We start from the raw sequence: 14,577 nt of genomic DNA on the forward strand, positions 1-14,577 counted from the left end.
CTCAGCGGTGCACCCCATAATGCCCCCCCCCCCGCATGCCCACCTACACCCTCTGTGTCATGTGGACCCCCTGGCTGCTCCCCCCCCCCCCCCTCCATTCACCGCCTCTCTGTGCTCTGTACCCCTTCTGCTCCCCAAAAACCTCCCAGTGGTGCAATGATATGTTATTTTTTATCCCCCATTTCCCCCCACCCCTTCAGCCTTTGGAAACTCTGTATTGGGTCGCTGAAGTTCGCAGCGTGGATGGTGCTTTGTTTTGTGGGAGCACCATGACCCTGGTGATGTGGGTGCTGCCTCTTGGGTGTAGGGGTTCACCCCAAAAGGGAGCATGGGGGGCAGGGAGAGGTCAGCGAAGAACCTACAGCACTCAGCAATTGCAAAGCTGCACTGTGTCCTTGCAGGGAGAGGATGGAGCAAAGCCTCAGCTGCCCAGTCAGCTTTGTGCCTTACTGCTGCAACAATTCATTTTGTTTCTTTCCCCTTGCTTTTCCAGGCAGTGAAAACACTGTAAAAGCAAGTTGTTAATGGGAAGCTGGTCAGTGAGGGGGGAAGAAGGGTGCTTACACAGCTGCTCGTGTTGTGCCAAGCACATAGCCCTGGGAGCATGGTGCTGCCTTGGGTTGGGGACTGAACCTCTCCTATTGCATTGAGTGGCTCAGAGCTGAGCACCAGGAGCACTGTGCAATGTCAGTGTGTGCAAGGGCACAGCTCCTCCTGCCTGCACTTGGTTGGGGCTGCTCACCAGGGGTCACCTTGCACACTGTGGGGTCAGGGCTGCGCCGTGAGGTCCCTGCCCATGGGGCCCAGTGGGGGGTGACAGCATCCAGAGGGGCTGGTGGCTCTGTGGAGATGTGCCCACACTGGGGCCTGTTGTAAACCTCTCCCCTGTCCCTCTGTGTCCCCTTCCTGGCACTGCTGGTGGCAGTGACTGTGCTGTGTCCCCGCAGAGTGCCGCTCCCACGGCCCCGCCATGGCCACACCGGATGTCAGCGTGCACATGGAGGAGGTGGTGGTGGTGACGACGCCGGACACGGCGGTGGATGGCAGCGGGGTGGAGGAGGTGAAGACAGTGCTGGTCACCACCAATCTCTCCCAGCATGGGTAAGAGCAGAGGGGACCTGGTGGGATGGACATGGCTAAATGAGTGGGTTTTTTGCTGTTTCTTTCACAGCGATCCACTAAGCTCCAGGCAGTGGATGTTTGTGCACAGCTGCTGGGCACAGTGCAGCAGGCTTGTGCTTTGGGGTTGGGCTTATCTTATAAAGTGCAATGTGGGGCAGCACTGAACCAAAAGCAGAGTGAAGCTGGGTGACGTCTGCAGCACTTTGCACCCCATTCCTGCCCCACCTGTTGCAGCGAGCTCTGTTTGGGTACAGCTCAGGGATGCGTGGGCTGTTTGCTTCTTTTCTCCTCCATCTTTTCTGCTCTGTGCTCAGCACACATTGGTGCTTCAAGCCCATTTCAGCAGGGAATGCCCCCAACTCACATCTGGTGCTGGCTTTAGGGAGCTTTGCCCACGTCAGGTGTTCTCATGCTCACACAGAGCAGGCAGCAAGCGGCTGCTTGTTGCTCTCCAAACACATCTGCTCCAGTATGTCCTGCTATTTCTGTGCTCTGAGGAGGGGCATCGTATTTCAGCTTTTAGAGCACAAAACAGCCGCTGTGCTGCAACCAGAAGCAAATCTGAGCAGGCTCAGCTCCGTGTGCAGTGCTGGGACTGGTCAGCATGATTCCCTGAGCCGCAGCTGCTGCAGGGCTGGGGCTGTTTGGATGCTGAGCAGCTGCTGCTTTTCATGTGGCTGTGAGGTCTAGAACCTGAACCATGGCAGGGACTGCCTTGACTGGTTTGGTTTCGTTTCCTTTCATTCTTTCTCCCCCTCCTCCTTTTCTTTGGAAACCTCTCCTTGCCCCAACATCAGAGCAGACAAACCCCGGCAGGGTTTTTTGAAGCATCCCAAAATACTGCTCCTGGGCTCCCACGCTGAAGCATTGCTGTGGGAAGGGGCATTTACCTGGGGCTTGTGTCACACAGCCTCTGCTGGGCTCTTCTCCCTCCCTGGCAGGGTAGGGGCTCCTTGGTCATGGCTGGTGCATGGAAGAGGTTCTGAGCTCTTTGTTTCACAGTACTACAAAGTCATAGGGCTGCAGGAGCAGCTTTTTGGTCTCAGTGCATCTTTCTGCTGCTCTTTTGACTATGATTTCGCTGTTTAAAAATAAATAAGGTGAGGCTTAAGAGCTTAATTAGCTCCAGCATTTTAGTACTGCCTGAAAAAAAGCAGAGGAAAACAGAAATGGTAACAATCAGCAGGAGGCTTTTCTTTCGTCTGTGCTTGGGAGAGGTCTGTGTTCCCATGCTCTGATGTGTTGCTTGTATTTCTGCTGCAGTCTTTTGGTGGAAGCTTTTCTTTCTCAAGCTCCCAGAGGAGGTAGAGGCTTCGCCAGTGCTCTCCTTCCCTTCTCCCACCTGCTCTGTGTGTCCTCCCAGGCACATTGAGCAGCTGCATCCTAGTGTTGTCATGGCAACCAGTGGGGATGCTTTGGCTCCTCCTGCTGCAGTCCCTCCAGAGTGGGATGGGAGAAAGCAGAGCCCAAGCTGCCCCTTTTTCGCGTGTGTTTCCCTTCATCTCTGTAGCATACAGACTTTGTGCCACTGCTTGGATTCTTCTACCAAGCTGCTCAAGTCTGAAGGATGGAGCTTGGCTGTGTGCTGGGTTATTTCTCCCAACTTTACAACATCTTTTGGTCACTTTTGGAGCAGTGTGAGTGCAGTCCAAAGTTTCCCCTTCCAGCAGGTCCACATACCCTGTAGGAGCAGGGGACTCTGGTGCTGTACTCCAGTCCTCCCTGCTCCCCCTGCCCCGATTCCAATGCTGGGGCTGCCACCCCCACAGGCTCTATCCCATCCCCACAGTTCTTTTTAAGCAGAATAGGAGAACCAGTTGCTCCTGAACTGGCTGGGTTCTGCTGCTGGGAAATCCACCTGCTGCTGAATCACTGGTCCCACTGCTTTAATTCACTCCAATCAGGGCAGAGTTGAGGCTTACATTTTCTATGTGGTCTTCCCTGGGAAGTTTATATGTTGAGGTTTGTGGTGTGGGGCTTTCCCCTCTCCCTCCAGCAGGACCCCAAAAAGGTCCAGCAAACTTGCTGCAGTATAATGACAGCTTAATGACAAACACGTATCCTGAAGCCTGTTGGGAACGAGGAGCAGATCTCGGGCTGAGCCTGGCCCCCAGCAGAGCTGGGTGCACAGGAGAGATGCAGATGTGTGGAACTGTCTTTGACCCCATCAGCAAAGCTCTTGGAGAAGTCTGAGGGCTCTGCTGTAGGAAAGATGAAAGTGGTCTTCATCGCCTACATCAGTTAATTCATGTTATATTAGTGTTGATATATGTGGAGCTGTAAGAGGGGGAAAACAGGGGAGTCTGTAGCTCATGTTGTGTTTTCTGTTCCCAGATGTGTTGAGCCCCAGCACAGTGCTTATGCCATCCCGAGGTCCCTAGTGCAGGAAGCAGCCTGCGTGCAGCAGGTGCACTGTGTGTGTGTTGTTTCCAGGGAATTTCCTTAGGGGAATTTGGCAGAGGCTCCTAAGAGAGAGTCTGACCCAGAGCTCGGCTGTGCTGGCAGCATCTCTGTGTCCCCTTCCTCTGTACCCACCACAGCTGCAGGGAGAACAGTCAGATTTTGGGGGAAAACATAGCAGGAATGACTTCTGAAGCAGAGCCTTCTCTAAGCATCACACCAGACATGACAGTACCACACGGCTTCATTTTGCATTTCCCTCTCTTGCCAGTGGTGACATAAATGAGGACACTCTGGAGACAGAAAACGCAGCTGCTGCGGCCGCTGCCGCCTTCACAGCATCCACACACCTGAAGGAAGCAGTGCTAGGTAGGTCTGAGCTGCGGCCGCTGGGGCTCAGCTCCTCGGGGGCTGCTGAGAGCCGTGGGGGGGGGGGGGGAACCTGCTGCGGCCTGGCAGGTCTTGGGGTGCCCCCGCATCCCTCTTTGCCATCGGGGGTGATCTTCGGGATGCCCAGCGTGGGGGATGCTGCTCTGCATCAGAGATGCGCTCCTGGGTCTGGGGAAGGCTGAGTGCTGCTGCTTGCTGGAGCGCTGCTGCCCTCTCCTGGTGCGGGATGTGTCCTTGGGATCTTGCCAGCTCTTGGCTTTTCACCAAGGACAGATGTGATGTTGGCTTTCCAGCAGCTTTGGGTTTCAAGCAAAAGTGAATTCGGGGAGCAAAGGCTGTAACCCAGCTGGGGCTGGGAGTGCCTTGAGAAGTTACATTCCCCCGTAGTTCCTTATTTACTTACATTTGCCACTGTTCCTTACATGATTATCAAGAATTGGATTTTTGTGCTGTTTCACCTGAGCAATTTGGGTGGCTGGATGCAACATGCAAGTGAACTGTGACCACAAAACCCCGTTCCCACCCATGCCCTTTGTGTGTTACCTGCTTGTTTTGATCCCGACCTTCAGCACCGTGTCGGGGGCTGCGGCTCACGTTTCTCTCTGCTCCGTCCCTTCCTCTGTTCCCTGTGAGAAGTGAAGATGGCTGAAGACGAGGACAGCTTGGAGGCAGAGATCGTGTACCCCATCACGTGTGGGGACAGCAAAGCCAACCTCATCTGGAGGAAGTTCGTGTGCCCTGGGATCAACGTGAAGTGTGTGCAGGTGAGTGCGGGGCCGTGGTACTGTCCCTGCTTCTCCTGGCTGGGAAGGACCTGAGCTCCCTGTGCCCCGTGCTCATGGTTTGGTGACTCTTGGTGAGCTTTTTTTGAGTCAGAGCCACAATATGGTAGGAGAGGGAAGTTTTGGGCCTGGTGCCTGCTACTTGTCTTGTTCCATCTGAGCAGGCCTGGCTGGAAAGGTGCTTTCCCCATTTAACTGCTTTACTGCAGAGTTTGAGGAGTTTGGGTGCCTCTGCTGTCTATTCAGTTTGAGTGAAACTGAGGATTTGTTGAGAAGTTTAGGAGGGAACACGTTGAACAGTGTCTGCTGTGTCCTGAAGGGCTCCTGGTTAAAACCTTCATGGAGGGGGTTGGAGAGCCAGGCTTTGTCTCTACGAGCATGTGGGGCGTGTTGCCACATGAGGGCTTTGTAAAGGATGTTCTTTTTCCTTCAGAGGAAACATGGTCTTTTACAGAAAGAACAACTCCCAGTGCAGATAATGGCTTTTGCTGCTGCCTAAAATCAGCATTCTCTTTGTACTGAAGCCCATGCAGCAGTTCCTTATACTATACTAATAGCAAGCAAGCATGCTCACCTTAGGATCAGCTCACACGTGGATGGAGAGGAGACCTAGAGTTGGGAAATCTTTCCTAACACTGCCCATGAAGCACTGCTTTGAGGATGGCCTGAGTCTGGAGGTTACTTTTAGCTCAGCTCATGGGTTCAGATCCGGCTGGGTGTGTAGGGCAATAAACAAAGGGGCACATCAGGCTCCTGGTACAGCAACGCCAACTCCCTGCAGCTGGTTTTCGGTGCAAGCAGGTGTGCTCCAGGAGGGGTCAGAGGTTTCACTGATAGCAGTGGCTGTGCTCAGTAGTAGGAGGTCAGAGGCCAGACAGGCTTCTCCTTCCTCACTTACGCAGGGCTGTGTGCACGGGGCTGCAGGGCTGTGCTGGGGAGCACGTGGAGGCCATAAAGCCCCATGTAGCACTGCAGGAGCTGGGGCAGTTGTGCACTGCTGCTTGGGATCACCTGCACCAGCCCCAGGTGTCTTGCTGTGTGGATGGGCAAGCAGGTTGGGTGTTTAGCAGGCTGCTCTGTGCTGCTTGTACCCCACGCTTTGCCACGCCGCTGCCAACTGCATGTCTTTGGCTTTGAGCTAGTGGTCCGAAGGCAGTTTGCTCAAAGGTGGGCAATGCTTGCCAGCCATCTCTGTGCTGATGCATCATAAAAGCATGTTGAGCCCTGTCTGTCCAGGCATGCCTGGTGTCATCATCCCCAGAGGGTACGTGTTTCTCATTGCTTATTGCACTGATGCTGCGATTCTCTTCCTGCAGTTTGATGGACACCTCATCAGCCCCAAGGAGTTTGTGCACCTGGCAGGAAAGTCCACGCTGAAGGACTGGAAGCGGGCGATCCGGATGAACGGGATCATGCTCCGGTCAGTCTGCGTGGCAGCAGGGGGGATTTCTTCTTGCTGGGGTGGGACAGATCCTTCTGCATGGTTGCTGTGTTGCAGAGGGCACTGATGTGCTGCCGAACGCTGGCCCCAGATGCTGTCCACCTGATGGCTTTGCAGGGCAGGGAATAATTTGGGGCAGCAAAACCCCAGGAGTTTTAGCACTTGAACCCTTCTGCATTCCCATAAGGTCCTAAGTGAGGATTGTAGTGCCCAGGGGTTGGGCTGCACTGTGTGCAGTTCTGTTTGAGCCACGAAGCACGGTCTGATCCTGAGCTAATGCTCCCACCCCATTATGGCTGCTTTAGATCAGTTTGTTGGTTTTCTTTTTTTTTCCCAAGGGCTTATTTAAAGCTTATTTATAGAAGCATTTAACTTCTCTGGCCTCAACTATAGCAATTAAATTCTTCTGTGTTCTTGAACACCAGCCTGAAACAGGTTTGTTAGCACACACATCTCTGCCTGTAGGCAGCACCCCGTTCCCTAGGGATTGCCATGCTTTCCTCATCCTTTCACAGAGCGACATTGCATCTGCCAGCATCCTTCTGCTTTGATGCATGAGTCTTGTACTCCTGAGCAGCTTTTGCTCTATGTAGGTTCTGCATAATAGGCTTGAGTCTGGGCAAGGTGGCTCCTTCAGAAAGTAACATGTGTGAGGGATGTGTGATGGGGAGCTTGCAGGCTGCAGGAGGATGCCAGAAGTTCACTTTTGCTTTTTTCTTCCCAACTTCTTCTTTCACACATGAGTGTGTGTGTGCAGCTGTGAAAAAGAGGAAGGCTGGCTGAGATTCTTCCATGAGAATTGGTGGGGTTGTTTTGTTTTCTTTTTCAGTCCTTCCTCCTCACTTTATCTGTCGAGGAAAGATTCCTTCGAAGGCCATCATCTCACTGTAGGCACATGCTCTCCCTTCTTCTATTTTCACATGGCTGCATTTTGCTGAGCCTTTTGCTAAACCTATTCAGAACATCCCTGGGCACCCCTCTTCTCATTCCCAGTGCAGTGTGGCAGGGCCAGGGCTCTGGGATGTGCAGAGCAGTGGTCAGAAGCAGAGTGTGAAACCTTAGCCCACGTGCCTCCCTCTGTGGGGGGAGAGAGGCTCGTCCCATTGGCTGGTCCCAGGAGCCTGCAGTGTTCTCCCAACTTGTCTGTGATGGCATCTTTCCCAAAATTCCTTCTCTTTTAAGTCATTTTATACTGTTTCTTTCAAGTGGACCTCGAGCAGCTTTAGTCAAACATACCTTTGTTTTGTAAAGTTTACTCTACAGCTTCTGCTGGCTTAGAAAAACCAAGTGGTACCACTGAAACTGATAAACTATGGAGTCCCCATCCCTGCATGAAATTTGGCCACGGGACCTCTGCCCCACCCCACACCCTGTGTTGTTTTTGGATTAGCATGCCAGGGCCCCCTTGGTGTCTGCTAACAGCAGGGGCTGCAGGTCACACTGCTTGGGGAATGCGTGGATTATCCACCACGATCCACCCTGAAGGTTTCTTGGCTCTCAAGAAATGGACGTTTCAAGAATTCACCTCCACAGTGTCTGTCATAGAGCAGGCTGTGGTTGCTGTGTTAAGCAGCTGTTAGTGAACACTGTGAGGGGAGAACTTGGCAAGGGAGGCTCAGACCTTTGTCTCCGCCTCTCCAGCTCATGGTGATGTGCCCAACAAATCCTGTGGGCATTCATCATGCCTCCTTGTCCTGCTAGCAGGCACTGTGCTGGGGGAAGGCAGAAGCAGAGCACAGCTTTTGCTGTCTGCAGGGTGCTGGGAAGCAAGGAGGATGCTTGCTGGGTTGCTGAGGTGTCTGGGGGATGCTCTGCAGGCTGCTCCGTGTGCTGCTCCTCCAGCTGAGACGTCCCTGTGTTTGCTCCCTCTCTTGCAGGAAGATCATGGACTCAGGGGAGCTGGATTTCTACCAGCACACCAAGGTCTGCTCCAACACGTGCCGGAGCACCAAGATCGACCTGACTGGTGCCAGGGTGTCTCTGAGCAGCCAGACCTCCACGGAGTACATCCCTCTCACTCCTGCTTCTGCAGATGGTACGTGCAGTGACTCCTGGCACCCTTGCAGGAGGGGCTTTGGAGGATTAAAGCAGAGCCAGTGCCGCATACCCAATGTCCCTTACGATTGCCTCTCTACTATGTTTTGCTTTGCAGTTGGCTTTTATTCTGCTTCTTCCACTTGTGCTGTTGCAGGATTGCTCCTAGCAGCACTAGGCAGTGATCTCAGTGCAGAGGGGTGGTTCCTCTCCCCAGTGCTCTGTAATGCTGCATGACCCGAGGAGCTGCACTTCTGGCACCTTGTCCTGTGTAGCTGGAGCAGTTGATCAGTGAGCAAACAGCAGTGGGTGTGTGATGGGAGCTCTGTCCCAGCTGTTGTGTCCCATGCTGCTTGAAGCCCAGCAGTGCAGGGTCAGAGCCCTCCTATACTCTCCCCACTAGCAGCTGACTTCAGCTTGAATAATGAATGGGCTCTTGCTGAAGGCTCCCAGGCTGAATTATTTATTGGTTTTGTCTGATGGAAGATTAAAGAGAACTGGGGAATACAATGGGTTCTGTATCCGCCCTCGTGCATCTAGTTTGTAAAACTGGATTTGAATGACATTGCAGCTCTGTAGCTTTAGCCCTGGATTTAATTTGTCCTATAATTACAGGCAACTATTTTATTGGGCCTATTTCTAAGTACTTCTTAACTCCTTTTGCTTTTGAGAGTTGAGAAACACCCATGAGGACTCCAGAATGCATCTGTGGGGCAGAGAGCTGCCAGCATGAGTTAATTGTGGCCCTGGTTATTAGCTCACTACTGAGGGATGCTGCAATAAGCACAAAGCCACTGAGGTTTGGTGGGGAAGGAGCTGTTCCCTGCAAAGCTCTGGGACCCCCATAGTGTGCAGGTCTGGCAGATGGTGAGCTGGCCAGAAGGGATGCCAGGAAATCAGGCTTGGAGCTCTGCTCTGAGCAGTAAGGGTGTTTGCAGCGGGGGATGGGAGGAGAGTGCTCTTGGTCTTGCGTAAGGGCTGCAGAAGTAATCCCTTTGGTATTGCACTCCAGTGTGGAAAAAATCAGTCCTGGCAGCACAGTGCAGCTGTGTGGCTCCTGTGAAAGTGGCCCCACCCAAAAAAAAGGGGCAGTTCCAGCAGCGTAGCAAGGAGAGCATCCCTTGGAAACAGCCTGTGAAAAATACAGAGAAAAATCAGGACTTGGTTTTCTTTTCTTCTCCTTTTTTGCTATTGGTTACAGTGAACGGATCCCCAGCTACAATTACCATAGAAACATGTGAGGACGCCGGGGATTGGACCACCAGCATTGGAGGTACAGCTGCTTCTGGGCGGAGGCTCAGGGCGATGCGGGAGAAGTGGGGGTGGGGGGGACAGGGGTCAGGGACAAGGACCAGGGCCTCTTGCTGGAGCTGCCCTGCTCAAACCTCCTGGTGCCAGCCCGTCTAAGCACAACACTGACTTGAGATGGAGTGGTTCCTAAGCACTAGAATGTCCAAACGTGGTGTGGTTCTATGGGGGAGGGGGAAAAATAAATCAGAGAGCCATGAACGTCTGCTGAGTCCTGAGCTGGAGGAGGTGGGCTCCTCTGGCACCGTGTCCTGGCTGCTCTGTGTGCTGCAGCAGGGTGGGATTTGTCCTTCTGTCTGCCCTTTGGGTACTGCGCACCCACAGACCTGGAGGACCTCTCTCTTGTAGGGGGCAGAAGGCAGAGGGCACATCACAGTCGCTTGGAAGCTTGTTAATATGCAGCCCCTTTTTTTCTTAAGAGCCATGAAAACCCCACTCCCACCCCTGCTGGTTCTGAAGTCCTCCCTTTCTCTTCTTCCAGATGACACCTTTGCATTCTGGCGAGGCCTGAGGGATGCAGGTCTCCTGGACGACGTCATCCAGGAGTTCCACCAGGAGCTGCTGGACACCATGCAGGGTTTGCAGCAGCGTGCACAGGACCCCCCCCTGCAGCTGGGGGGTGAGCAGCTGGCCACGGGCACTGGGTGTCCCCTGGGGTGACACTGGGAGCTGTCATGACTCAGACTTCTTACAATCAGAAACGAAATAGAAAGGAAACCTGCTTCTGCCCTTCTAGCTTATCATCATAAATGCATGCAGGTGGCCCTGTTCTGCTTGGTGCTGGTGCAGGGGGGCAGCTCTGAGCAGGGGCTGCAGGTGGCCACGATTCCCTCTGGTACTCTGGCTTTCCCCTGCTACCTTCAGGATTCCAGGCAAGCAATTGGCTCTGGAGCTGGAAGGAATGTAGGCCATTGGAATAAATATTCAGTGAGCAGCTGCTGTGCCAGGAGGCTTCTTATCAATCGCTGTTAAGTAGTAGAGTGCTGCTTATCCAGCAGTGACCTCCTGCACTTTCCCATGGCTTCTCCTGCCCAGCTCCTTGCATTACCCTCGCACAGGCTCTGTGTCTGCCTCAGCTGAGCACCTTTGCTTCAGATTGCCAAACGGTTCGGTAAAAAAGCCGTGTGTTCCACAACGCCCGATCTCTTCTCTTTAAGATGCCGTTCTACTCAACAATGTGGTGCAGAACTTCAGGATGCTGGACCTGGTCAAGAAAGTCCTGGCCAGCCACAAGTGCCAGATGGATCGCTCCAGGGAGCAGTACACACGGGATCTGGCAGGTACGCTCCTGCAGTTAGCCAACAGCGTGGGTTATTTTTGTGTAAGGCAGTGGGTTGGGTGTTAAAGTGGTGCTTGCGAGGCCTGTGCTGGAGCCGTGGGGATGCTGGATGTGCACTGACCCCCACTCTTCTCGCAGCTCTGGAGCAGCAGTGTGACGAGCACCGCAAACGTGCCAAGGAGCTGAAGCACAAATCGCAGCACCTCAACAACGTGCTCATGACTCTCACTCCCGTCTCTGTCCCCACGCCTCTAAAACGCCCCCGGCTCACCCGGGCCACCTCCGGACCGGCGGCCATCACCTCCCAGGTGCTGTCTCAGCCGGCTCAGATCGCCGTCACCCCGGCCGTGTCCCAGCTCACCAGCCTGCCTCTGGGCAAAGTGGTCTCAACCCTCCCACCCTCAGTGTTGGGGAAGACCCCGTCTCAGCCGCCTGCCGCCAGCTCCCCGGCCTCCCCGCTGCTGGGTGGCTACACCGTGCTGGCCTCTGCTGGCAGCACCTTCCCCGGCACTGTGGAAATCCACCCGGACGCTCCCAACGTGACGGTGCTGAGCACGGCAGCAGCGACGGCTCAGGACAGCAGCACGGTGGTGAAGGTGCTCAGCCCTTTCCAGCTGCTGGCGCTGCCGGGGCTCGGTGCCGCCATCCAGAACGTGACACACGTGGGTGGTGGTGGCACGGTGCTCAGCGTGCCCCCCGAGGCTCCCACGGCCGAGCACACCGCTGCCATCGAGGTGACGGCGGTGGCGGAGGAAGCGGAGCAGAAGTGAGGGACAGGGCCCTGCCTGGAGGGGACATCCGTCGCTCGGGGGGGAACGGCCTTGGGTCTGTGCGGTGCAACGAGGGGCGTGGGTTAACGAGGCTCAGGGTGGCTGGAGCTGGGAGCCAGGAGGTGTGTGGGGCAGGCAGCGAGGGGAGGGAGGAAGCCCGGAGGAGAAGAAGGGGGTGGCGGCGGCGTGCTCTGCCCTGGTGGGAGGAGGTCTAAAGAAAAAACAAAAAACCACAAGAAAAAAACAAAATAAGGCTTAAGTTTTTATAAAGCTATCCTCCCTGCTCTCTTGGGATAGTGACTCCACGCTGTGTCTGAGGAGCGGGGTGAGGTGTAGTGTGAGCTTTTTGGGCACGGAGCACTGAGCTGCCACTGAGCCGGGAGCAGTGGGGTGAGATGAGCGTGGGGCCGCTCGCTGTCCCCACCCTGCAGCACAGAGGGGACACAGAGCCCGGGGCTGAGCCTTGGGTGCAGGCACTGTGTGCAGGTGGCCCTGGTCAGAGCGAGGAGGATCCCAGGTTGTGATTGAGCAGAGAACAGAGGACCCCAGAGGGCTGGGAGGGGCTGCAGCTCATGGGGTGTGAGGGTCTCTTTTCTATTTTTCTCAAAAAAAAAAATCTGTTTTTAGGATTTTTTTCTTTTTTTTTTTTTGTTTCTCCATTAAAGGCTGTGAGCACATTACCAGAGTAAGGCAGGATGGGATGCTGGGGGCAGAGTGAGGAGCTGAGAGCCCCATGCCCAGCATCCCACTGGGTGCTGGCATCCGTCCCCCACTGCAGGAGGATGCTCTGCGGGAATGGGGCACTGCCCCCACACGTGCCCCAGGTGTTTGGGTGCTGGGAGCAGCTGGGTGCCTGGGGTGTGGGTTTTCTATGAACTCAGTCTGGCAGCAGCAATGACAGGTTGCTTCTATCAGCTAAATAAATGTTTTGGTTTTTTATTTGAAAGAGTTCTGCTAGCTCATTGTGTCTCTGTGGCTGGTCCTGGCAGCTTGGGCAGAAACGTGTTGTTTAAACTGAAGCACAAGTACCCAGGTTTGTAAATACCCATGTTGGTGTATATGCTGTACTTGGAGCTGTGAGCAGGAGTGGTTCCTCCCTCCGGGCATGAGCTGTGTTTGCTTTCCCATGCCCAGACCTATGGCCACAGCCCCACGTGCAGGCTGATGAGCAGACTCTTCCCTTCCCGAGGCTCCCAACCATTCCGATAGCGTTGTGATTTCTTTCTCCCTGTCTCTGTGCTTGGGATGCTGTCGATAGATCAGACCAAGGGAACTTGATGGGCTGTAACAGCCCCCAGGCTCTGACTGCCCCAGCAGCACCAAGCTGGGATGGGGTGCACTGGCTGTGCAGCATCCCCTCCTTGCCAGCGAAGCTCTCCCTCTGTACTTTGCCCTGCAATAACGGCTCTGCAGGAGGACCTGGGCTGGGACAGTTCTCCATCCCTTTGCAGCAGTGGTTGCACAGTGAACTCGGGGTGCAGCTGCAGTGCCCTACTCCAGGGCTTGCTCTGCTCCCGGGCAGGAGGGCAGTGCTGCCACGTGTGGTGGGGTGTCCCCCGCCCCAGTGGAGGTGTCCATCTATTCTGCAGCAGAACCCCTTCCATAGGGGCTGTGTCTCTTGGCTGCCCCGTGGTGTTTCCCCACTGCTGCTCTGTGCAGGTAATGCTGGTGCCTCAGTAGGAATGGGTTTGGGACTCCACGGGTAGAAAATCGGGCGAGTTGTGTACGGCGATATACAGAAGTGTATAAACAAAACTAATAACAGACGGCTCGCTGGCCTCGGGCTGAGTGAGGATTCCCCATTCCCCCCCCAGCGCGGTTCCGTGCGGGTGGGGACGCTTTCTGTTTTCCCCCCCCGGCTCTCGCAGCGCAGCACACGGAGCTCATCCTGCTCCCTGCCCGCTGCCGCCGCGGTCTCCGGGCGCTGCTGCGGTGCTGCAGGTGCGGAGTTGCTCCGGCCCTATAGGGGTCCCCATGGGCAACGATTGCCGAGCGCCGAGGGCAGGGTGAGCGCAGGGCTCCAGGCTGCGGGAGGTTGAAGGTGATCCACCCCCCCTCCACCCCCCCCTCACATCCCAAGCCCTCTACCCCGCTTTCTCCTGCAGGAGAAATGGAAACCGAAAGTGGGCACTTACGGCTGGGTTTGTCCGTCTGAAAGGAGCGGGTTTCGGCACACCCCCACTGCTGATGCGGTGACGATGATGCATCTTCGCCTCCTCACGCAGCTCCTCCTGCTTTAGGAAACAGCCGCGCTGCTCGGCACGGATCCTTCTGCTCCTCACCTCCCCACGCTGTGAGCGCGACCTGCAGTTTGCAGAACGCTCCGTGGAAAGGTGATGTCTTCGCCCCCCCCCCCCCCCCCCCGCAGCTCCGACTCCCGAAGGAAAATATCCCATCCGTAAAATAAGAGCGAGCCCTGTGTCGTGCAGGGGAGGGTTTGTTTGGGTTTTGTGGTTGCGGTGCTTCACTGCTGAGTGATAACTCCCGCCCCAGCACTGACTGGAGGGGGGGGGATCTGTGCCCACGGGCAGCACTGCTGCTCAGCATCCCGGTGTCCGTGCCCGCCCTGTGCCCAGGTGATGCCTTCCTCAGCCCTTCTGGTGCGTTCTCATGGGGAAAAAGGACCGGATGCCACCCCAGGGTGACCCTGCACTGCCCCCAGCCCACAGTGCTCCTGATGAGGAAGGGGCTGCCAGGCTCTGTCTGAGTCCGGGGTGGCAGCGGGGTCATGTCCTGGGCCACCCACCCTTTGCTGACAAAGCACCGTGCAGAGCGTGGCCGCAAAGCTGTGGCCCCTGCTCCATCACGCCACGGAGCTGATGGGGAGCAGGGTTTCAGCGCACGGAGCGGGGCTGTCCTCAGGTGACTGATGGGCTGTGACCCACTGCTTGGGCTCGGGTTGGGTCCAGCTCCGCGCTGCGGGGGCCGGGAGGCAGCGAGCATCATGCCCCAGCTGCCCATCCTTGTTGACAAACACCAGGAACCGCTCTCTGCCCCTCCTTCCCCCTCTGCTCCCGCTGCCTGCGAGCTGCCGCCCGCTTCCTCTGCACT

At 55.6% G+C, this 14,577-nt stretch overlaps 1 protein-coding gene across 3 annotated transcripts; it reads left to right on the plus strand.

The window, feature by feature from the left end:
* The first annotated feature begins 775 nt into the window (after positions 1-775).
* GMEB2 (glucocorticoid modulatory element binding protein 2) lies at positions 776-11,861 on the plus strand. Of its 3 annotated transcripts, none has more exons than XM_065754350.1 (9): positions 776-1,101; positions 3,794-3,891; positions 4,546-4,676; positions 6,011-6,114; positions 8,013-8,170; positions 9,371-9,442; positions 9,959-10,096; positions 10,635-10,757; positions 10,895-11,861. In XM_065754350.1, the coding sequence occupies exons 1-9, from the start codon at positions 971-973 to the stop codon at positions 11,524-11,526; spliced, it is 1,587 nt and encodes a 528-aa protein (XP_065610422.1). In that variant the 5' UTR covers positions 776-970; the 3' UTR covers positions 11,527-11,861. The 3 variants fall into 3 exon arrangements, with proteins under 3 accessions (XP_065610422.1, XP_065610423.1, XP_065610424.1); XM_065754351.1 differs by having other exon boundaries at positions 779-1,101; positions 4,549-4,676; XM_065754352.1 differs by lacking the exon at positions 776-1,101 and having other exon boundaries at positions 3,804-3,891; positions 4,482-4,676.
* The last annotated feature ends 2,716 nt before the right edge of the window (positions 11,862-14,577 follow it).

Source organism: Cyrtonyx montezumae, unplaced genomic scaffold, assembly GCF_038088225.1.
Source record: "Cyrtonyx montezumae isolate F1298 unplaced genomic scaffold, pur_monq_1.0 scaffold_9, whole genome shotgun sequence".
NCBI classification, from domain to species: Eukaryota; Metazoa; Chordata; class Aves; order Galliformes; family Odontophoridae; genus Cyrtonyx; species Cyrtonyx montezumae.